At 33.7% G+C, this 20,246-nt stretch overlaps 4 protein-coding genes across 7 annotated transcripts; 1 reads left to right on the forward strand and 3 right to left on the reverse strand.

Annotated features, from left to right (window-relative positions):
• Window positions 1–7,024: 7,024 nt before the first annotated feature.
• Window positions 7,025–8,615, forward strand: LOC122595206. Its single transcript, XM_043767539.1, has 4 exons — window positions 7,025–7,285; window positions 7,991–8,080; window positions 8,154–8,250; window positions 8,333–8,615. The coding sequence occupies exons 1-4, from the start codon at window positions 7,084–7,086 to the stop codon at window positions 8,469–8,471; spliced, it is 528 nt and encodes a 175-aa protein (XP_043623474.1). The 5' UTR covers window positions 7,025–7,083; the 3' UTR covers window positions 8,472–8,615.
• Window positions 8,530–11,479, reverse strand: LOC122595207 (zinc finger RNA-binding protein-like). Of its 4 annotated transcripts, XM_043767543.1 has the most exons (4): window positions 11,396–11,479; window positions 10,837–11,056; window positions 8,938–9,147; window positions 8,530–8,853 (listed from the first exon to the last, which is right to left on the reverse strand). In XM_043767543.1, the coding sequence occupies exons 2-4, from the start codon at window positions 10,972–10,974 to the stop codon at window positions 8,767–8,769; spliced, it is 435 nt and encodes a 144-aa protein (XP_043623478.1). In that variant the 5' UTR covers window positions 10,975–11,056; window positions 11,396–11,479; the 3' UTR covers window positions 8,530–8,766. The 4 variants fall into 4 exon arrangements, with proteins under 4 accessions (XP_043623478.1, XP_043623476.1, XP_043623475.1 ...); XM_043767541.1 differs by having other exon boundaries at window positions 8,530–9,147; window positions 10,837–10,990; XM_043767540.1 differs by having other exon boundaries at window positions 8,530–9,147.
• Window positions 11,480–12,094: 615 nt separating this feature from the next.
• Window positions 12,095–14,937, reverse strand: LOC122595704 (transcription factor IIIA-like). Its single transcript, XM_043768129.1, has 6 exons — window positions 14,764–14,937; window positions 14,462–14,587; window positions 13,557–13,851; window positions 12,772–13,007; window positions 12,530–12,673; window positions 12,095–12,401 (listed from the first exon to the last, which is right to left on the reverse strand). The coding sequence occupies exons 1-6, from the start codon at window positions 14,893–14,895 to the stop codon at window positions 12,222–12,224; spliced, it is 1,113 nt and encodes a 370-aa protein (XP_043624064.1). The 5' UTR covers window positions 14,896–14,937; the 3' UTR covers window positions 12,095–12,221.
• Window positions 14,938–16,136: 1,199 nt separating this feature from the next.
• On the reverse strand, window positions 16,137–18,967 carry LOC122598251. Its single transcript, XM_043770854.1, has 9 exons — window positions 18,650–18,967; window positions 18,451–18,537; window positions 18,093–18,338; window positions 17,688–17,823; window positions 17,267–17,429; window positions 17,051–17,179; window positions 16,733–16,927; window positions 16,361–16,483; window positions 16,137–16,271 (listed from the first exon to the last, which is right to left on the reverse strand). The coding sequence occupies exons 1-9, from the start codon at window positions 18,780–18,782 to the stop codon at window positions 16,158–16,160; spliced, it is 1,326 nt and encodes a 441-aa protein (XP_043626789.1). The 5' UTR covers window positions 18,783–18,967; the 3' UTR covers window positions 16,137–16,157.
• Window positions 18,968–20,246: the final 1,279 nt, after the last annotated feature.

Here is a 20,246-nt window from a genome sequence, read left to right on the forward strand (position 1 = left end):
ATTAATTAAAAGATTATAAACTCTGGTTTTATGATACAATATAGATGTGTATAATGATGTATTAATTTGTTGTATAATGGTCAATTGGTCATAATGTAAACACTAAACACTAAAGTGTGTTTTGTTTCGATCATTATATTACTTGGATAGTTGGGTGTCATTAAAGATGTAAGTAAGTTAAATCAAGCTTCTTTAAACTCGATCTTGACTCGTTGAAGATGAGATATTCGTGTTCAAGCTTGGCCTAGTTTAGAACTTTAGATTTACATATTTTATGTAATAATCAGTAAAAGGGCATGGACGGAGCTACTTTGAGGGCAGTGGGATCAGCTGCTCCCACTCGAATTTTGAGACAATGTAATTTTTCAAAATTTAAATGAATTGTTTGTAATTTTTTTTTCTAAAAATAAGTAAAATTAAATAGGATATACATACAAATGTTACATCCATTATTATAAGCTTATTCTTTGAAAGTCATAGGTCATCGAAGCATTAATGTTGAGATAAATCTCTCTATAAACAGAATAAAAAACTTGAGTTGTTTTGATTTTTAATCGAAAGAATGAAGAAGTTTTCTTTGTTTGATTATGTAAATATGTAGTACGTCGTTTGTGAAAAAAAATATTTTCTTTCCAATTATTATATATATTTATTACGAACAACTAATTATAACAATGATAATAATCATGTAGGAAAGATGTATACACAAGCTAATTATTAAATATAAGATATATTTTCGGCTTTTTGCATTATGATAGAATATGTTTATTTCATTCAACAAGACCTCGTCCGACGCGTGCGGCCTTTTTTTTCAAAATAAACCTACATTTTAAAATATGAGTGTTACACCTGGTGCGAGAACGAAATTCTTTTGAGGGTTAAGTTTTTTTACATTCTCAAATACGATTCTTATAAGTATGACAAACAACTTTTAAAATTGTCCCCTCACGAAAAATTTTCTGCTTCGTATCTGATAAAGGGATTAAAGTATCGAAACATATATGATATATCGTATGTATCATGAATTAATACATGTATTCAATCATTATATATCTTTTCGAACTCAAATCTCAAACAATATTATAAAATGACATTGTAAGCATAAATGTAAAGTTATATTGTCAAACAATAATTTAACTGCGTCAATGTAGGAGGGTGGTTTTATAGTGAGAACGCCTTTAAAATAAGAACACAGTGAAAACACTTAAAAACATCATTTTAATGCATTAAAATTTCTTTAAAACTAACATAATGTATAACTAATTATTATTATTTAAGTATTTAACAACACATTAATCCGTTAAAATCGAAAAAACCACGTTTTTTATTGAATGCATCCATTTTGATGAATATATTTTTATATAATATGCAATATACTGCTTAAGATTTTAATAGTATATATATTACTTGGGTTATCATATTATCTCAGGAATGAACACATATCGAATCATAGGTTTCTAGCTACCTCGACCCCGACTTCCCGCGTCTCATTTGTAAAGTTACCAGAAGATAAGAAAAAAAAGGTGCAATATTTAATTTGTATGTGGTCTAAGTAACTATAAAATATTTGTTTTCTTATAGCGATAGTTAACTAGTTAAGCTTTAATTTGCTATTAAATAAACGAAGCTGTATCGCTCATGGTCTCATATACTATAATAAATCAATATATTATTTCTTTATAAACTGATAATGACAATTTGTAAGATAATAACAAGGCAGACGCAGATGTCCCTAAAGTTGACCACACGATTTTATGTGGCTAATCAGAGATAAAAATACTCGCACAGTCGATCGTATCTAGCTAGTAGTTATAATAAGGTTACTACTATGTTCTTATTGGTTCCAAGATAGGTTAGATGGATACAAATATCATAGTAGGGCCGGTGTTTAGTTAATTTGTTAAAACTTTCGAACAATAATCCAACCCAATTAATCAATTTTCTTATCTTTTCTTAATTTCTTTCCTCTTTAACATCAAAATTTCGCTTTATATGTGAGAGAAACAACTAGCAAAATACTAGAGTCTAACAAAACATATAAACTTTACAAAACAAAGCCTAGAGATATTATAATAACAAAAAATACACAATATAATCTAGACATGCATCGAGATCGAGACCTTAACTACTTATAACCCTTATTTTTATTTAATTTTTTACATTTTCTTTGTTTCCTCTAATTTCCCACATCAAACTTAACGGCTTTCACAACATTGATAGTAGTCACGTAAAATAATGTACGTAGTTAATAAAAAAAATATAAGAACAACATGTATTAATTATATGTGATCAATTATTAGTACATAACATAAATATTTGTCATACATAGACAAATTACAATGCGAAAATGATCAAATACTAGCTTGTTGTTGCTTTGATCAACTTAACAACACAATAGTTCACAAATCACAATATATATACTCCACCACCGTACCGTTACTTCTTTGGTGCAGTAGCACCCTTAATAGAATCAATGGCACCAGTCACCATAGGTCCGATTTTGTCAGTTTGAGTTGTTACAGCGGTTGTAGCCGTATCGGCCGCTTTCTTGGCACTTGTCATGAATGAATCTGGCTGCTTGTTCTCTCCAATTTTGTCAGTTTGGGTTGTTACGGCCTCCTTGGCACTTGTCAATGCTTGATCCGGCTTGCTCTTTGTTTCTTCGCCAGAGAATGCGCCTTTGATGTTGTTCATAACTGAGTCCATTTTTTTTTTTTTTTTTGGTTACTATGAGAAAAATATTATTGAATGAAAGAAAGCAGAATGTAATGTATTTTTATGGATCTTTTCAAGGGGTATATATAGGTAATGTGTTTACGATTTTACCCTTGGTGCAAAAAGCATTGATTGGTGTTGGAGTTTGTATCAAAAAGGATAGTAAGGTCAATTACTAAATAGATGTCGACAAATATAAAGGCCGGGTTTTAGATGATTAATTTGTGTGGTTTATGGATTGGGTTGGCTTAGTTTCGGCCCAAAAACAAACTTTAGTAGTTGGGCTTTTAACCTTTAAAAAGACCTCGTTTCGGTTTTCAACTTTTCATGCGGTTTAGGTTTTTAATGGGTTCGGTTTTACCAACGTGTAGATGCTCGTAATTATTTTTATACGGTAAGAAGAAGTGTATTAGTCTTCAAATCCTCCAGTTCGTTCAAGGAGTTTGAAGTAAGGACTTGTGAATTTTATTTTTTTTTTTTAAACAGCCAACTAAGATGATATCAGGTACCCGTACACAACACCCAATGATTAAAGGTGCATATAAACAGACCTAAGCCGGACTAATAATAAGTACTATTGAACATTTGAATCAATATTATAATAGTATTAACCCATATCAACCGTTGATTGGGTTTAATTATAGTCCAGGTCAGGTCGATTCAACATTTCGACCCGTTGGGTGGCTGACTCACAGGCCGATCCCGGTGACCCAGGTTGGTTTTACAACCTAGCTAGTCACATACAACATTATTATAGTTAATAAAATATAATAACAACATATTATGTGATCAATTATTAGTACATAACATAAATAAGGTACAATATTCTTGTATGTAGACAAGTCATGCGAAATAACCAAAATACTTGTTGTTGCTTTGATCAACTTAACAACACAAATATAGTTCACAATACTCCACCACCCTACTTCTTTGGTGCAGCATCCTTCACAGAATCCACGGCACTGGTCACCGCAGGTCCAACTTTATCAGTTTGAGTTGTTACAGCGTTTGTAGCTTTCTCGCCCGCCTCCTTGGCACTTGTCACGAATGAATTATCTGGCTTCACTTGGTCCCCAAATTTGTCAGTTTCGGTTGCCACAGTCTTTGTAGCCGTCTCTCCCGCCTCTTTGGCACTTGTCATTGCTTGATCCGGCTTGCTCTTTGTTTCTTCGCCAGAGAATGCGCCTTTGATGTTGTTCATAACTGAGTCCATTTTATTTGTTTTTTTTGTTACTACTATAAGAAAGTATTATAGAATGAAAGAAAGGTGAATGTGCATTATCATGGATCCTTTGAAGGGGTATATATAGGAAATGTGTTTACGAATCTGCCCCTTGGTGCAAAAGGCATTGATTGGTGTTGGAGTTTATATCAAAAAGGATAGTAAGGTGAATTACTAAATAGATGTCGATAAATATAAGGGCCGGGTTTTTATATAATTTGTGTGGCTCCTTGGGATCATTATAGATTGGTTTGGTTTTGTTTTTGGCTCAAAAGTCAAGCCAAACTATATATAGTAGTTGGCCTTTTTGACCTTTAGAAATGAGATGGTTTCGGTTTTTATGCGGTTTAGGCTTTTAGTGGACAACAAAGTAGAACAATATATACATGACTTGTACAAAAATTTTAACAGAACATTACCAATAACTAATTAATACACAAAAAAGACCACGACCAAACCAATACATGTTTCCTCATATATCTCATCGTTAAACCAGAACCGTTTCGAGGTTCCAATTAATGCGCGCAGATGATCCATATCCTTGCATCAGGAGCCTGCAGATATAAATATAATGTTTACATGAAACTTAGTCTCGTGAGTCAAACACGACATTATCAAAATACATGTATGCGAACCTTTATGATCCAAAACCGTATTAAATATGAATACTTTTAATTTGAATAGCTTGTTGTCAGTGTCGGCTTAATTAAGGTTTTTAGGGGCCTTAAGCGAGATCAATTCTGAGGGTCTTTTATAAACTTGAATGCCATAATCAACATATCCATATTCGAATTTCTCTAGAAGAGTAATAGAACTTAATTTTCAAGAAAAGTGTTGATTGTTGTTTATAGACAAATGAGATGTTTTCAAGCCCTAGCTATAAAAACTATTAATCTTTAGAAAAAATCTAGTTGTAATTGTGTAGTTATATGCTAAACCATTGAAAATTTGAGAGCCTTTGTTATTGGTGGGCCTTAGGCCCATGCCTAAACTCATAAAACTATTAAGCCGGCTCTGCTTGTTGTATGTTCATTAATTGGTGTAGAGAACTGGTGTTCCATTGAACGATATAATGAGAATTATTACCACCATATATAATGAGCTCCTGTATATCGAATTGAAGTAAACAACTCAATGTGCCATATAAGGGATTAAGGGACAACCAAAAATCTCAAAATCTATTTTGTTACATAATAAAAAATCCATTTTTGGACTGTATAATGAAGATGGTGTAGTAATTATCTATCAGTAGATTATAATTTAGTTTCCAATAGGTATTGAAAAATTTCGAATATAAAGATAAGGGGTTTGTTAAATACAGCTCTTAGGGCTGTGTTTAAGGTGTATAAATTGTTTGTACATTTACCATGAAAATCAAGGGACGGACTTTTAATATGAAAGGTACAAGTTTTTTAATGCACGTTAAATATAGCCCTTAGGGCTATATTTAACATTTCAAATATAACATAAAATACCAGTACTCAAATCTTATAGTCTTACTTTTGGATATGATTAATTAGTAAATTTTTAAAATGTAAATATCACAAAGATTTCCCCTTAGTTGATTTATTATTAGTTCAAACAATACATGTTACTATTTAGATAGAAAATATTAAATTAAATATAAATATAGATATATATAGATTTGATATTTGATATATGTTAAGAGTCATTTTTAAAGATGACAACATAATGTGGATTGATGAGGACATATATGTGACATCTTGCAAGTACTCAACACAACCATAAATATAACAGTCCCTCCTTCGTAAAATTTCATACTAACCTAGCTATAACAATGGTATATCCCCACAGGAGTGACACTTAGAACACACATGGTGACACAATCGACCTGCATCGATATATTGAACAGTATGAATCTTCTGTGCACATGTTTCAGTTTGTGGCATATTGTCTTCCATTTGTGTTCTCAGGTCACCCCTTTGGAGAACCATGTTCTTGATTTCATCAGGATGTACTACTCAACCATTCATCATGGTTAGGCTTAATTACATATTACCATCCTACTTATATATTTTTACTTTTTTTCAGGAAGGTGTAAATTCATGAGGTATAACATACGTTGTCGTAACTAGGCCCGCGCTAGTAATCCCCCTCGACAAGCTAATCCTCAATTTAAAACTTTCGATGAGAAACCCCTATCACCTAGAGATTTGGAGGGGAAAACTCATCCAAGCCCACCATATGTCTAGGGTAACCAATTGGTCACAAATCAACCGGTACCGTCACCATGTACATGGACCCATAGATGAATGTTGTAAGTCACATTTTGCCAAAGACAAGTGGTCGGGATACCAAAGCGATACATGAGACTAGAGAGTTCTCACTCATTTATCCTTTTTTTAATATGTCTAGGGTAAGACTCGAACTTGAGGCCTCTTGTGAGGAAACGAGCCTTCTATTTTTATTAAAGTTAATGGTAATTACTAGAATGGAATAGAATTTACAGAGATTATAAGCTTGGAGTTATAGATATAGTATATTGGATCGGATCACATAATTTTTTGTTGGAAACTATGGAGACATACTTTTGATGCTTTTGTGTTTCTTTTACATGCCTTTAAAACAATCATTTAAAACAATCATTGGTCATTTGGTCTAAAAAGATTAAACGGGCTGAAAAATAATTAACCTTATACAGCCAAAACTTTGTTAATAAGGAGAGGTGCTGGCGTGCCTGACATTATGATGGGTGAAAATCCAGTGATCCACCATGCCTGACATTTTAGTGTATATATACGCTACTCAGATTAATTAAAAGCTTATATGGATACACCTAATTAAAAACACTTTAATAGATTGAGATGTAATTTCTTATAGCAAACATATGAAGTAAATCATCTTTTTGGGGCTTATATCATGTTCTCCCAATTGTGCCGTTCAAAAAAAAAAATGTTCTCCCAATTGTATTTTCATAGTTGCAAGTTTGCAACTTTAAACCAAAATATCTGACCTTTTAAATTAAATCAACCAATGAAAGGTAGACACATCAGAAACTAATAAGAACCATTGATTTGGCACTGGCTCATTCATTATCTATATATTTCATGATCCACCACTAAAATGTATATATCCTTTCATTTCACTCACTCTTTTAACAAAACTGAAGAGAAGAAGCAGAGGCCATGCTTTCTTCTTCTTCACTTGGACTTCCATGGCACACTTGCTTATCATCCCGACCGTCCACCGCCACCGCGAGACACCCTTTTAATCATATTTCATGTTCATCATCACCGCCACCATTGATATCACCCAAAAGAAGTTGGTTTGCAAAGTCTCTTATTCCTATAGCTGCCTCAATGACTCTTCTTGTCTCCTCATATCCTGGTAAACAAACATCTACTTACATTTGGTTATATCTCTCTCTCTACTTTATATACATATTGTGACACTTTTCGCTTGTTTTATATATGCATTCAATCTGTTTTAGACAGATGGTCAGTTTGTGTCATATTTTATATCTAGTACTAGGATTTACTTATCTAAGTGTTTATGTGTATATCTAGCTTAAATTAGAGCAGGGAAACAATAACAACTACCAAGAGGATAAAACACTTTTAAATAAGCAATCTCCCAAGACCCTTGATATGAAAATGGGCATCAAAGCCAAAACTTTGAGGCTTTGAGCTAGTTGTATATAACATAAGCCTTAGGTTCAAGCTATAAGCTCAGAAGATAAGCTTACCTAAGTACTCCCATAGTTGACATAATGATCGGGTAACACGACAAACGGGTTTCTGGCTAAAATAACTAGTTTTTAACGCAAGGCCGAAACAGGTTAGGTCATCACGACCTGCAAACAGGTTTCAAATGCTACATGTTTCCTAACGAGATAAGAATTATTTTATGGCAAAAATTATTTAATTCTATGAAAAAAATAAGAACTTAAGATTGTATCTTATGCAGTGGGGAACCTTAAGGCAACTCAACCCGTTTAGATCGATCTTAGCTAAATTTTTACATTTCCTTGACCTGCCATATAAATGTTACTGTCTAAATATGTGACTAATTGTTATGGTGAAATACTTACAGCGCATGCTGGAATTCTTTCGGGCTTCCCTGGAATAGAATCCATCCCTGGCCCAGAACTACCTAAGATTGATTCTCTCACACGTTTCAACGGTATCATGTGCTTCCCCTTTTACATGTTCCAATCATCTTTACTTGAGTTTCTTGACACAGCATACATTTGCAGAAGAAAATCAGAAAAGGTACGCAGAGAATGATGCAAGATTCAAAGAGTCTCCGTTGCTTAAGGAGTTGCTTGAGCGATCCAGGTTAAACAAAGAAAAGTAAGGCTTTAAATTTTAAGATAATAGTTCGTAGATCGGTTGAGAAGTTTAAGTACATAACATTTATGTGGGATGTTTTCAGGAATAAACAAGCTATTCAAGACAAGTATTGCATACGGGGGGCAGAATGGGGAGTTGGAGATTGCTCGGCTGAAGGGATGACACCACAAGAAAGGGATGACTTCATCGCAATGTTGAAAAAGAAGGCTGGAGTAGAATGATAACGATAGCATGCCAATGTGGTTGTACTTTTTGTAGATTGAGTAGCATTTCAAAATGTGATGTAAAAAGATGTTGACCAAAGATGAACGTTTTACATTCCCAGATCGGGTTTAACAAAAAGGGAAAAGCAATCATTTTTCCAAGTAACAAGTCATTACAAAAGACCTGGACAAACACATAATAAGATACAGCTTTTACATATATTACAAGTCATTAGCATGATGGTGTATCCAAATCACCATTCCAACAGGCAAAATGGGCACCCAGTTCTCAAAAACAACACAGCTTAACTGCTCATTGGAGCCAGATGGAACTTGAAGCCAGATTTAGTTGAATTCTAGCCCTTTTTGCAGCTTCAAACTCTTGAAAATATGCAGCATGCTTTAGCCCGGCAACATGAAACTCCATTACTTGGCCAGAAGAACATAGAATATCACAAAGCTCACATAAGAACGGATTACTTACATTTACACCCCTATTCTTCAACAGGCCAACTGCAGTTCTATGTGCAGAAGTTTCACCATGCCTCTTTAAATGGAACACATTAGCAAAGGCAATACGGCACAACACACAAACGAACCTTGGAGAAGATAGTAACCTCCGAGAACATTGTGCATTGCAAGGTTCTACTTTTCGCTTTCGGTCAACCAGTGTCTGGCTTTCAGAAACCGGCACCTATATGAAAAAATAGCATTTTGAAACATGATATGTTACCTAATTACAAGATCCCTCCATATCATCAGTGCAAGTGCCAAATATTCACTACATTCAACTAAATATTAAAACCGAATAACACCACAATCCAATTCTAGACACATATCCAGCAAACAAAAATAAGATAATATATAACTGAATACTTATCTAGGCATGCATTTAGTCACTGTTACTGTATGGAAGACCCAGCCAATAATTCAAATTACGCCTAACATTGTGAAATTCTCTACCCACAGTATTGTGTGATTTGCAGATGATGCATTTGGTATCACACTAATTGCAATAAAACTAAATAAAGCAAATAATGCTTAAATTTGGGGAAAATACTCATCAACTGATGGAATAATGATATCTATAACTAACCACATTATGTGTTTCATTAGATAAAACCAGAAATAGGTTATAAATGGACTCAATAATCATGTTCATTTCATGTAAATCAGAAATAGGTAATAAATCCTCGACAAAGACGTTATTTGCATCAAAATCTCATAAACCTAATGGTATACTAAGAATAACGACATCTATAGAATAAATGATTTGTGTGCAAATCTTGGGTTCCATGAACTTCCAACTAATGTTTCTTCCTTTTAGACTTTGAGGCCAAATCCATAACAAATGGATTATGCCTTGAACCCTTAAGATGGCGCTCCATTTCACCCAAACTTGAACATGAAGATTTACATAATTCACACCATATCGGGTTACTAATTGCTTCTCTTCTCTTCTTCATTTGAGATATAATGAGTTTGTGTTGTTCACCTACAATGTGACTGCTAAGTTGAAAAACAGTAGCAAAAGTCAACCGACAAGCCTTGCAAGAAAACAAGACTTGTTCTTGGAAGGTTTGGCAGCTTGAAGAAAACTGTATCATTGGAGGTATTTGTGACCTGCTTGGTGCCAACTGGTTATCTTCTTTCCTGGCTTGAATTGGTAGGTCCTACAACGTGGATTTCTAGGGTCAAAGTAATTTTGGAAAAACAAGCAAGTAGTTGTTGAAAGAAAACCAAAAAAATTGATATAAATGTTAAAAAACACCTATCCCTAGGTTTAATCAAGTCATGTTATGCCAATTAGTCCGCTACTAGTAGATAAAATGATTTCTTTCACTTCTAAACCCCAAAATATACGATTAAAATCGATCCTTTAAAGTATTTTCCAGTTCTAATACATCCACATACCCCTAATTCATATGAACACTAAAAGTCCTTCAGAATAACAACTTATCTCCAATTTTTTAATTCTTTCTACTCTCGTGACAAATAATAAAGTAAATCAAAGATAATCAGAATATATAAACTACTACAATTAACCGGTGGGTGGGTGAGTGGCAAGTAACAGGAGAGATGACAATTACTTAGATCTTATCAATTATATAACTAGTATAGAACACAGCATAAAAACTTGATATACGACTTGAAGGGAAAAAAATAACGTAAATTGAACACATTTACATGCAAAACTACACGACTAACGCGCGTTTAAAGGTACACAACAAGTAGATTTCGTTTTACATACATGTTATCGATAAAATGGCCAAACAAACACACACACACACATTTGTGGTCACTGGCAGCCAATATATGTAGTAATAATTCCCAAACAGATGAAGTAAACTAGAGATCACAAGTTCGTCGTTCATGAGGTTACCTGTGCGAGCATGAGAGGTGCCAACTCATTTTGATTTCGGCTATTTAATGCTTCCATCTTCTTACGATACTCCATCTCCCTTTTGATTGCAAGCTCCACTGGCATAATGTTACATAGCGAAATCATCTCGTCCTCCATCTTGACTAGATACGACCTTGAGGGTTTGTTTTGTATAAATATCAAAGAGTTTAATTAAGAAATAATCAAATATTTCCCCAATCTGGATAACACAATGCAGTTAAATGTTAATATAAGTAATGTCCAACAATGACCAAAAAAAACATTCGGGTGCCATAATCCCTAATAAATCCTAGTACTACCAAATGATCCTAGTACATTTATCTTTTTTTGGTACTAAAGCCTTATAGGACTAACTTGTGCTTAAAACAAACGAATATTAAAATAAAATAAACTTTTAACAAACACCACAATTTTCGATAGCTACGACTTATATAATCTGACAAGATTACAAACTTTCCTATCAATCAAACACATCACAGATTTTAATAAAATCAATTGAATGAAATTAAATACGTATAAGAAAGATAAGGATGAATACCTGGGAATTAAGAATGTTATGTGATCAAATAAGCATAATTTTTTTATTTAAATAAAAAAAAAATGGTGTAATGGATTTGACAATTGTAATTGTAATGAAAGGCACCAGAGGGAGGTGAGGGAACTTTAATCGACAATATTTCACTTTTTAGTACTTGTATTTTGACTATAGTTACAAAGAGCCTCCTTAACTACTTTAAAACACTTATGATATAAAATGATTTATATGACTACTGCTTATGCTGCATATATCAGATCTTGGATGAATGAGATTATTGTTCAGAAAAAGGTTATTGTTGAACTTCTATATAAGTTTTCCATCTTATGATAATATGATTAAGATATTTTTAATTTCTTATACAGTTTTTTGATGATTTATGTGATGAAATTAAAATGTACATACGTATTCAGAATGTGTATTGGTCAAAAATATAGCTTTAACATGAAATTGGAGGTTTTCAACCTGATCTTAATACCATTTTAATTAATCTTCCTCTAAGTTGGCTCAAACTTCATCATGAAAGCCGGTTTAGCTATCAACGTAGACCTATGATAGCTGACCTGAGTTGCCGAACTCTCTAAACATGTTGACAAGGTTTGATGTACCGCTAACAAATGATTTACAGAATCATATGGAACCCATCATAGAATTGATATACTGGTATTGAAATTGACAAGTTTACACTTTCAACTAAGCTGATTACTTAAACACATGGCATGTTACTAAACATCAAAATGCATTACAACACTTGTACTGTAGAGCAGAATACACAAATTACAAACTATGAAGGCGTAGGCATATACATCGTATACAAGTAATAAAAAGGCTAATCTTCATCATCCGCCGAGAGTAAAGACGATATATAATCAGATCCATGCATGTCACCAGATTCACTAGGCGGAAACGCCCTCTTTCTCAATATGGTCTCTATTATATCTGGCATTTTCCTTTTCAAACCACCCCTTGGCCTTGATAGAAATTGCTCATCACCCTTCAGAAAATCTCCCTAAAAAGACAAATAGAGATGGGTGATTGATTGATGAATAGCAACAACAAAAGAGGCTGCAACAGGTATATTACTTGTTTCGACTTTTGACCCGTCTATTATTATACAAGCAAAAATAGTATCCTTACCTGTGTGTAAACATGACGCCCGGATTTCTCATGGTTATCTCTCACATGCTTGAAAGAAAACCTCATACCACAACCAGAAAAGCTACATTCAAATGGCTTTTCTTGCAAATGGGCTGCTTTTACATGCTGCCGGAGATTTGAATTCTGCATTTTCACAAACAAAAAAAGTGAGAATTTGTTTCTCTCTTTAGTGTATGCTTATATAATACATGACGGATAGATGGGAATCATATGTCTCTTACGGTAGAGAATGTTAAGCTGCATCCATCAAAGCTACATTTGATTCTCTCTTTAGGAACCACTTTCTCATGTGTGCGAAGGTGACGCTTAATATTCCTTTTAAATTGTTTACTGCCACAAATCTCACAGTTAATGTGCTGATGGCATGAAAGGAGATGAGCCTTTAGACACTGGTCGTTGGTAAAATATTTCATACATCCCGGTTCTGCACAAAATGCCTCCACCGTTTCCAACCTAACTGCAAGAGTTAAAAACTAATACCATCAAAAAATGACTTGAAAAAAAACATCAAAAATATATCAAGTTTTGCATCTAGCCGCATTTGGAGGTCATTTTGAATATGTTTGTATGACGCTTTAAGTATCATAGATAAGCTTTGTTAAAACAAGAAAGAAAGAGATAGCAAAGAGCTATTGGATGGCCTTTAGATTTTTAATTGCATAGCATATTTTTCTTATTTTAGACATTACTACATAAAATGAGCAAGATACAGATAGCTATGGGGGAAAAACAGATGACAGTTACTCGGTTAATTGACCAGAGTATACCATTTACCAAAGAAAAAAAAAACAGATGACAGTCTTGTGAATTGCCAATTAAGGTATCCAAAATTAGGTAACGGGTAATCAGGTAACTTTAACTTACACTATTGTGCCAGCTACTATGGAGCTGATTATATAACCAGTAGATATTCGGATAGTCAAGAGCCAAATAAGTTATCCAAAGACATATAACAGCTTACTCAGACTATATAATTAGTTTAAGAAATACATCCAAACTTGCTTACCATGAGATCCTTCATGCTTTCGTAACCTTGATGGATGTTTGAAAACTTTTCCACACCCAGGTTCCGTACAAGCATACTGCTTATCATCCTCTTTCAACTCATCAGAGGTAGGGCTTGTATCATCATGGATTTCCCTCACATGTCTAGTCAGTTTACCTTCACTCGAAAACCTACTCTTGCAAGTTTCAAGAGGACAGTCAAAGAGTGTACCCTTGTGCTGAAGAAGATGCCGATTTAAGTGATCTTTCCTACGGTAACTTAAGTTGCAGTCGTCTATTGGACATGAAAAGGGCCTCTGCATCAAAATAAAACACCTTACAGATGAGATTTTTGTTTTCCATGATGCTCAAGTTTTTACCTAATTCACTGACAAAAGAATCTTTGAACCTCATACTTCTATCTCGTGATTGAGGTTAACTTGACGGAGCTTCACAGGAGGTCACCCAACCTGATACTAATCCAATCAAGGTCTCGCATTTTGGAGTTCTCTGTTTGGGATCCAATGCATCACAACGCAACAACATCCGTTTTCTTTAACAATATTTCAAAAGGCTAAAATAACTTTTATACCCTGCAATCATGGATGCTATAAAACATTAATCACAAAGAATCACATCAAAGAAAACTAAGAATTCTATACTCTACTCTAAAAAGAACACTTCCATAGGCGACCAACACCCAAAATGTAAAAGACAAAAACAGTAAAATACTACAAAACATATGAGCAGCTAAAGAATTCTTAAAAGCTACAACAACCAAATGAAAACAACCGGTTAGTGACATTGTGACAAGATGAAACTCCGGAACTGGTTGCGGTCAAAAATAAAAGCTTTCGGAACATTTGTTGAAGCAATAAAACGGGGGCTGATCGTCTACTAAATCTAACTTTAGCTAAAAGTAAGTACCTCAAAAGAATGGCTGAGCATATGCTGCTTCAAGTGGGCAGGTTTACTAAATGAAGCACCACATTCTTCACAAGCCTTCACCTTACTTCCCTTTTCCTCGCCTTGTTCTTTTTCCTTAACTTTATCCTAAAAATATTATCACAAATATATAAATATTCATACATCCACTATCACAAAATCATACAATAAATATACCCCCCCCCCCCTCCCTACATATATAATTTAGTTTTGGTAATACCAATATCAAATAAAGTAAACTACTTTGCCTAAGTTATATAGATATATAACATATATAAAGATACCTGGTGATGAGAATGGATGTGACAAGTGATGAGAGTTTTCTTGGAACGAACAATACCGCAATACTCGCAACTATAACGTCTTATGTCTCTAAATATTACCGGAATTTCTGCTTCCCTCTTTTCCCCTTCCATTTTGTGTGTGTGTGTGAGAGAGAGAGTGAGAGATTGATTTTGTTTGTGTTAAAACCACTACTTTAGCAGCAGCAGCAGCAGCTAGGGTTAACCGTGAACTGTTTTTGGGCTATTTGGGAAGGTTGGCCCATTGTTAGCTTGGGCTTTAGTTTTTGACATATAGGCCATATTAGGATGAGATTTGATCATGCTGAGTTGGTGGAATGATTTTTTGAGGAAATCATAGTATCCATCCATGCGTTTTTAACAAGTTTATGGAGCCAATACGACTTTCATTAAAACACGAAAAGGATATGCGCATAAAACGATGATAATGTGGTGGTGGTGGCGGCGGTGACACGTGATGACGCCAACAGTGAGTAACGATGCAGTGATGATGTGGTTATTAATGTAAAAAAAAAATAGTGTGGTAGTTTTAGGAGTTGAAGGATTTATTTTTGTATATCTTATTTTTGCATGATGATTATATATACATTTATATTGATTTGTATACTATAAAAACAAAGAGTTTAAATATATTTAACATATTTACTAACTATAATTAATAAATATAAATGTAATATGATATAAATATTAAATAAAATGAAATAAATTTGATTCGGCTCGGTTCGGTTTTTGATCGGTTTTTTGGCATATGAAACCGAAACCCGAACCGATCCGTTCAGTTTTTAGAAAACGAAAACCAAACCGATCAGTTTCATTCGGTTTTGGTTTTTTTGGTTTGGTTTTCTCGGTTTTTTTTGTTTTCGGTTTTCCGGTTCGGTTTTTCTCACCCCTAGGTATCATAATATATGTAGTTAATAACCTTTTGGTTTGGTAACTACACAGTACACCCTTAGTTTTGACAATCAGTAAATTTTGGTTTTACTCTTTCCTTTTCTTTTTTTTTCCGCTTCTTTTTATTGGCTGAATTCCTTGTCAAGACAGCTGTAAACATTTCTTTGAAATTTAACATTCCTCAAATAGCAGACAATCTTTTATATTTAATAACTAGATCTCTAGCGTTAGGATTTAGTTTGAGGTTAGGTATTTCATGTCAGTATCATTTTTCTTTTTGTTTTAATCAATTCTTCGACACAAACCCACCAAGATCATGCATTTGTTCAAATTTACCAAATATATAACTCTTAGATTCTTTTGACATTTTCACAACCACCCTTTGAAAATAATAACTTACTTGTTACTTCAATTGAAGAAGAAAATATTGGTAAAAATGTATTAAATTAGAAAAGAAAGGAGAAAAAGAAAAATAATCTTGCAAATTAATCAATGCTTGGGATTAAGATTCTAGGTAGTAGACCATGATCAGAAAAGTCAATCTTGTTAAGTCTAATACAACATAAAACATGCTCGGGTAGTTCTTCATGATGTTGTGCCTACAATTAAAAAGCACAAATTAATTCACTGAAACTGTAGCATAAATTTTCCATTTTTGTGCATAATTTAAAACCCGAAAATGCCTTACCTGAATCGTCAAACCAACATCGAGTATCCCATTTTTCAATCGTTCGCGAAAAGCATCAAGTGCTTTTCGTGAAATGTAGCTGAATCGATGTATATCAAGGTCTATCTCAAAATAGTTATTTCCCTGCATAAATGAAAAAGGGTCCATAAGGGTTGATGTTATGATAGTACTAATGGGTTATGCAGGTCAAATGAAAAACATCTAAAATTGGAATGAGTCAAACTGGTAAAAACTCACCCAAAGTGTATTTTATAAATTTATGACATGTTACCCTGTCTCACTGCTTGTACGCGACATGAATTCTAAATGTTTTAGATAGTACTACCTAGGGACAACCTTAAGTTAAACCGAGAAAGATAGTAATGTACCAACCCGATAGAAAGCATGCTGAGGGCGTGTAAGCACTGGCTTGTCGTTATAAGCATTTAGAAGCCTTTTTTCGGCGGAACACAACTGAAGATCCTCAGGGTTAACCACACCGGCCAATAATTTGAGTCTTTCTCGATAAGGGACCAAAGTTTCTTTTGCGAAACTCTTCACTACTTCCATCTCATCCATGACTAGTTTCTGTTAGATATATGATTTGAAACATTTAACCAAATGAAAAGGAATACTTAAGCTCAACCTATTTCTGTTTTATAGTCCCAAAAGGATAAAAGGGTATTAGTTATTAGATTGTGTATATGTTACCTGAATGCTTTCTTGGAAATGTGGAGATACCTCTTTATCGAAAGTTTCAGACAACTTGAAATATAAAACTAGACTGATCCCTTCACCATCCGTGTCACCAAGAAATAATGTAGCAGGATACGTTGGGAGCTATCATATTATCTAATTAGTCGATGTCCAAAAAGGTGCGTAGCGATTTATTAGAACTGGCTGAATCATTCGAGAACAAAATAATACCTGAATGTTAACAATCAATAAAGAAGGTACTTTCTTATTCATATCAACACATGGAAGCTCAACGTGCTGAGCAATATGATCGATCTTTCTGGGGCACACGAACAAATCTATACCAATAGGAACATACGGGTTATAATCTGCAGCCGGTTCCTTTTGCTTATCTCTGCAGAATCAGTAACTATTAGTTCCAGAAATATGGACCCATAAGCATTTGACCCTTGAGAGGTATTAACATTACATCAATGATAAATTCAATTAATCATAAAAATAAACATAAACTTTTGTGTATTTTTGATTTCACAAAATTTTGTGGTAAAGTGTTCTGGACCAACACAACCCATAACAAAATAACTATTTTGAGCCCGAGCTGCTTAGGCCCATTACTGAATCAGGCCAGCACAACACCAGAAATCAGACATACCTGAAGAAATTTTCACCCCTGAGCTTAAAAACTGAAGGTGAAACATGCGACCAACATCCTGGAGTCAGTTTATCATTGATTGATCTAGGAATTATAAGTCCTGCTCGGGGGCGAAACAATAATCTTTTTGACTGACCTGGTAACATTTTCATCAATTTAGCCATGCAAGTCGATGCAATTTTGATAATGATACAACCATGGGCGGTACCAAAAAGGGAGCCAAATGCCCCTCGAAATTGAAATTTTGTCATGTATTTTTAAAATTTTCATGGGTTTTTAAAATTTTCCAATAGGTTTTTAATTTTGCCTCCTGAGATTTTTTCTGGTACCACCTATATTCGTGCATCAAATAATTTATTTGATGTACAAATCCTCTGTTATAAAAACAGGACCAACTTCACTTACAAGTTTCGGACTTTTCATCTCCATTTGAAGGTTTCTGGTTCATAGAAACGACTATAACTGTTTTTAGGCAAGAAAGGTCACTTTCTAGAATATTGGTATCAAAAACCGAAGACCCCTTTGAATCTTTATATCCTTTTCTGATGCAAAACTTCTCATTTTCGGTTACATCAGATTTGTTATCCAAGAAACAAGGTGCGTTTTCATAATGAATCATAAGGTTATCAGCACACGGATCATTTGCATTTCCTATAGATAAAAAATCTAGGAATGATGTCAAACGTGATCACAAAATTATTAATCAAGGTTTATATCATATAAAAGCTCTAAAGTCTAAATTTTAATGAAAACTTTTTGTTACCTCCATATACACTGATATAGTCGTCATCAGAGTCGGATCCTAAGACACTCATAGAGTCGAACCATGTCTCTTCTTGATAGATGGATGCTAGGAAAAGACATGTATCGTACGTTAGCATAAATCTTGTAAATTTCTAACGTTTACGTACATATCTAGATACCCCTCGAATTCTTTAAAAGTCCATGGTTTAAAAACTCACCATCACTATCTCTATGTTGTGCCACCGGCCTAACAGGCGCAGAAGAGGAAACTCTTCTATGCCATTTCCCCGAACAAAAGATATATTTTCGTGATCTTGATTTCTTGTACGGCCTAGAAGCACATCCACCCATGATGTCGCAAAGTTTAACAAAAAAACTGGCTTAATTATGCCAACAGGAGAACATCAAAAGATTCTTAACGAGATTAACTCAAGTTGATCAAAACAAATATTTCGTGGAATCCTGTTTGATCATGAAAACCGAAAACGAATGCAAGATTTTGATCTTGGAAATAAGCTGCTTGTATGCAAAGAAAAATGAATATTGGATCATAATGTGGATGAAAGTTTGTGGGAAGAATTTATATATATGGTCATGTTATTAAAAAACTAGGCCTACTAAATTTCTTTTGACAACTCATTTTGTCCTTAAACCATACAACCACCTTCATACAAAATATCAAATTCAAAATAGTGTTTTTTAGCTACTTTAAAAGAAATTAATTAAACCAAAAAATCATACCCTGCCTGATGATATTTTTGGTCTTGTTTGTCAACCACCATCTTTTTTATGTGAAACGGGTGGGTCAAAATTTACCATTTTTTCTATTTTTAATTTTCCTCTTTACTACCCGCAGGAATGATTCTCAAGTCATCAAGTATTTACTTTTAGCATTCGACCAGTTTTTAGCTTATTGTGTTAGCCGCTGATAAGTTCCTTCAATGTGTTTGAGTAGCATTTTTAAGTAATTTTGTAAAGAAAAAAAATTAACTAAAAACTCAAATTTGAAGCTATTGACATGATAGATTAGATACCGATTCAACTACGTCAAGTACAATGATTTGATAATTTGATCATTAGGTGACTTTTTACGTCAAGTCCAATTCGGAATTCTGTAAACCAATAAAACAAGTAGTTAGTATGCAAAAAAAGGAAAAATTAGTAAAGGGTCTTTATCGAAAGCACTTAAATTTTAAAAGAGGTCGAAAGGGACACATAGCAACTTCAACAATACCACGATCAAAAAAGAGAACCAATCATTAGAATTGGGATTCTTTTGTCCACATTCATGTTTATAGAGAGTTAATTACAAACAACCCAAACAACATTTACTAAAAAATTATTAGAAATTTGTTGGTGGAATTTCCACCAAAATCGTGAGTTTATATTTTAATGGAAAATTTAGACTTACAAGATATTTAAATGTTTCAATGATAATCATCATCAAATATTAAGTATTAATATTGGATAAAGTTCAAAGAAGATTAAATAGTGAATCATTAGGTCCAAATGGTCAAATACGTAAAATGGGTTTTGAGGCCCGCAGGCCGAAACCCATATTCTATTATTTAAAACAATCATTTCTTTGAAGGTCTGAATATTTCTCCGTTAATCAGAAAATTCTGTATATAAAACTATGAATTAGTAAATATATTAGATTTTAAACTTGTGTCCAACACTGGATACGGAGTTTACGATATTATCAATATTATATCTTCATACATTTAATTCATAAAAGCTTATAATTTTGAACTATACGGTTCTAAGTGTTACACTTTGCAGGTTGTAGTACAATAATCAGAGGTTAGTCACTAT

Source organism: Erigeron canadensis, chromosome 4 (assembly GCF_010389155.1).
Source record: "Erigeron canadensis isolate Cc75 chromosome 4, C_canadensis_v1, whole genome shotgun sequence".
Classification (NCBI taxonomy): domain Eukaryota; kingdom Viridiplantae; phylum Streptophyta; class Magnoliopsida; order Asterales; family Asteraceae; genus Erigeron; species Erigeron canadensis.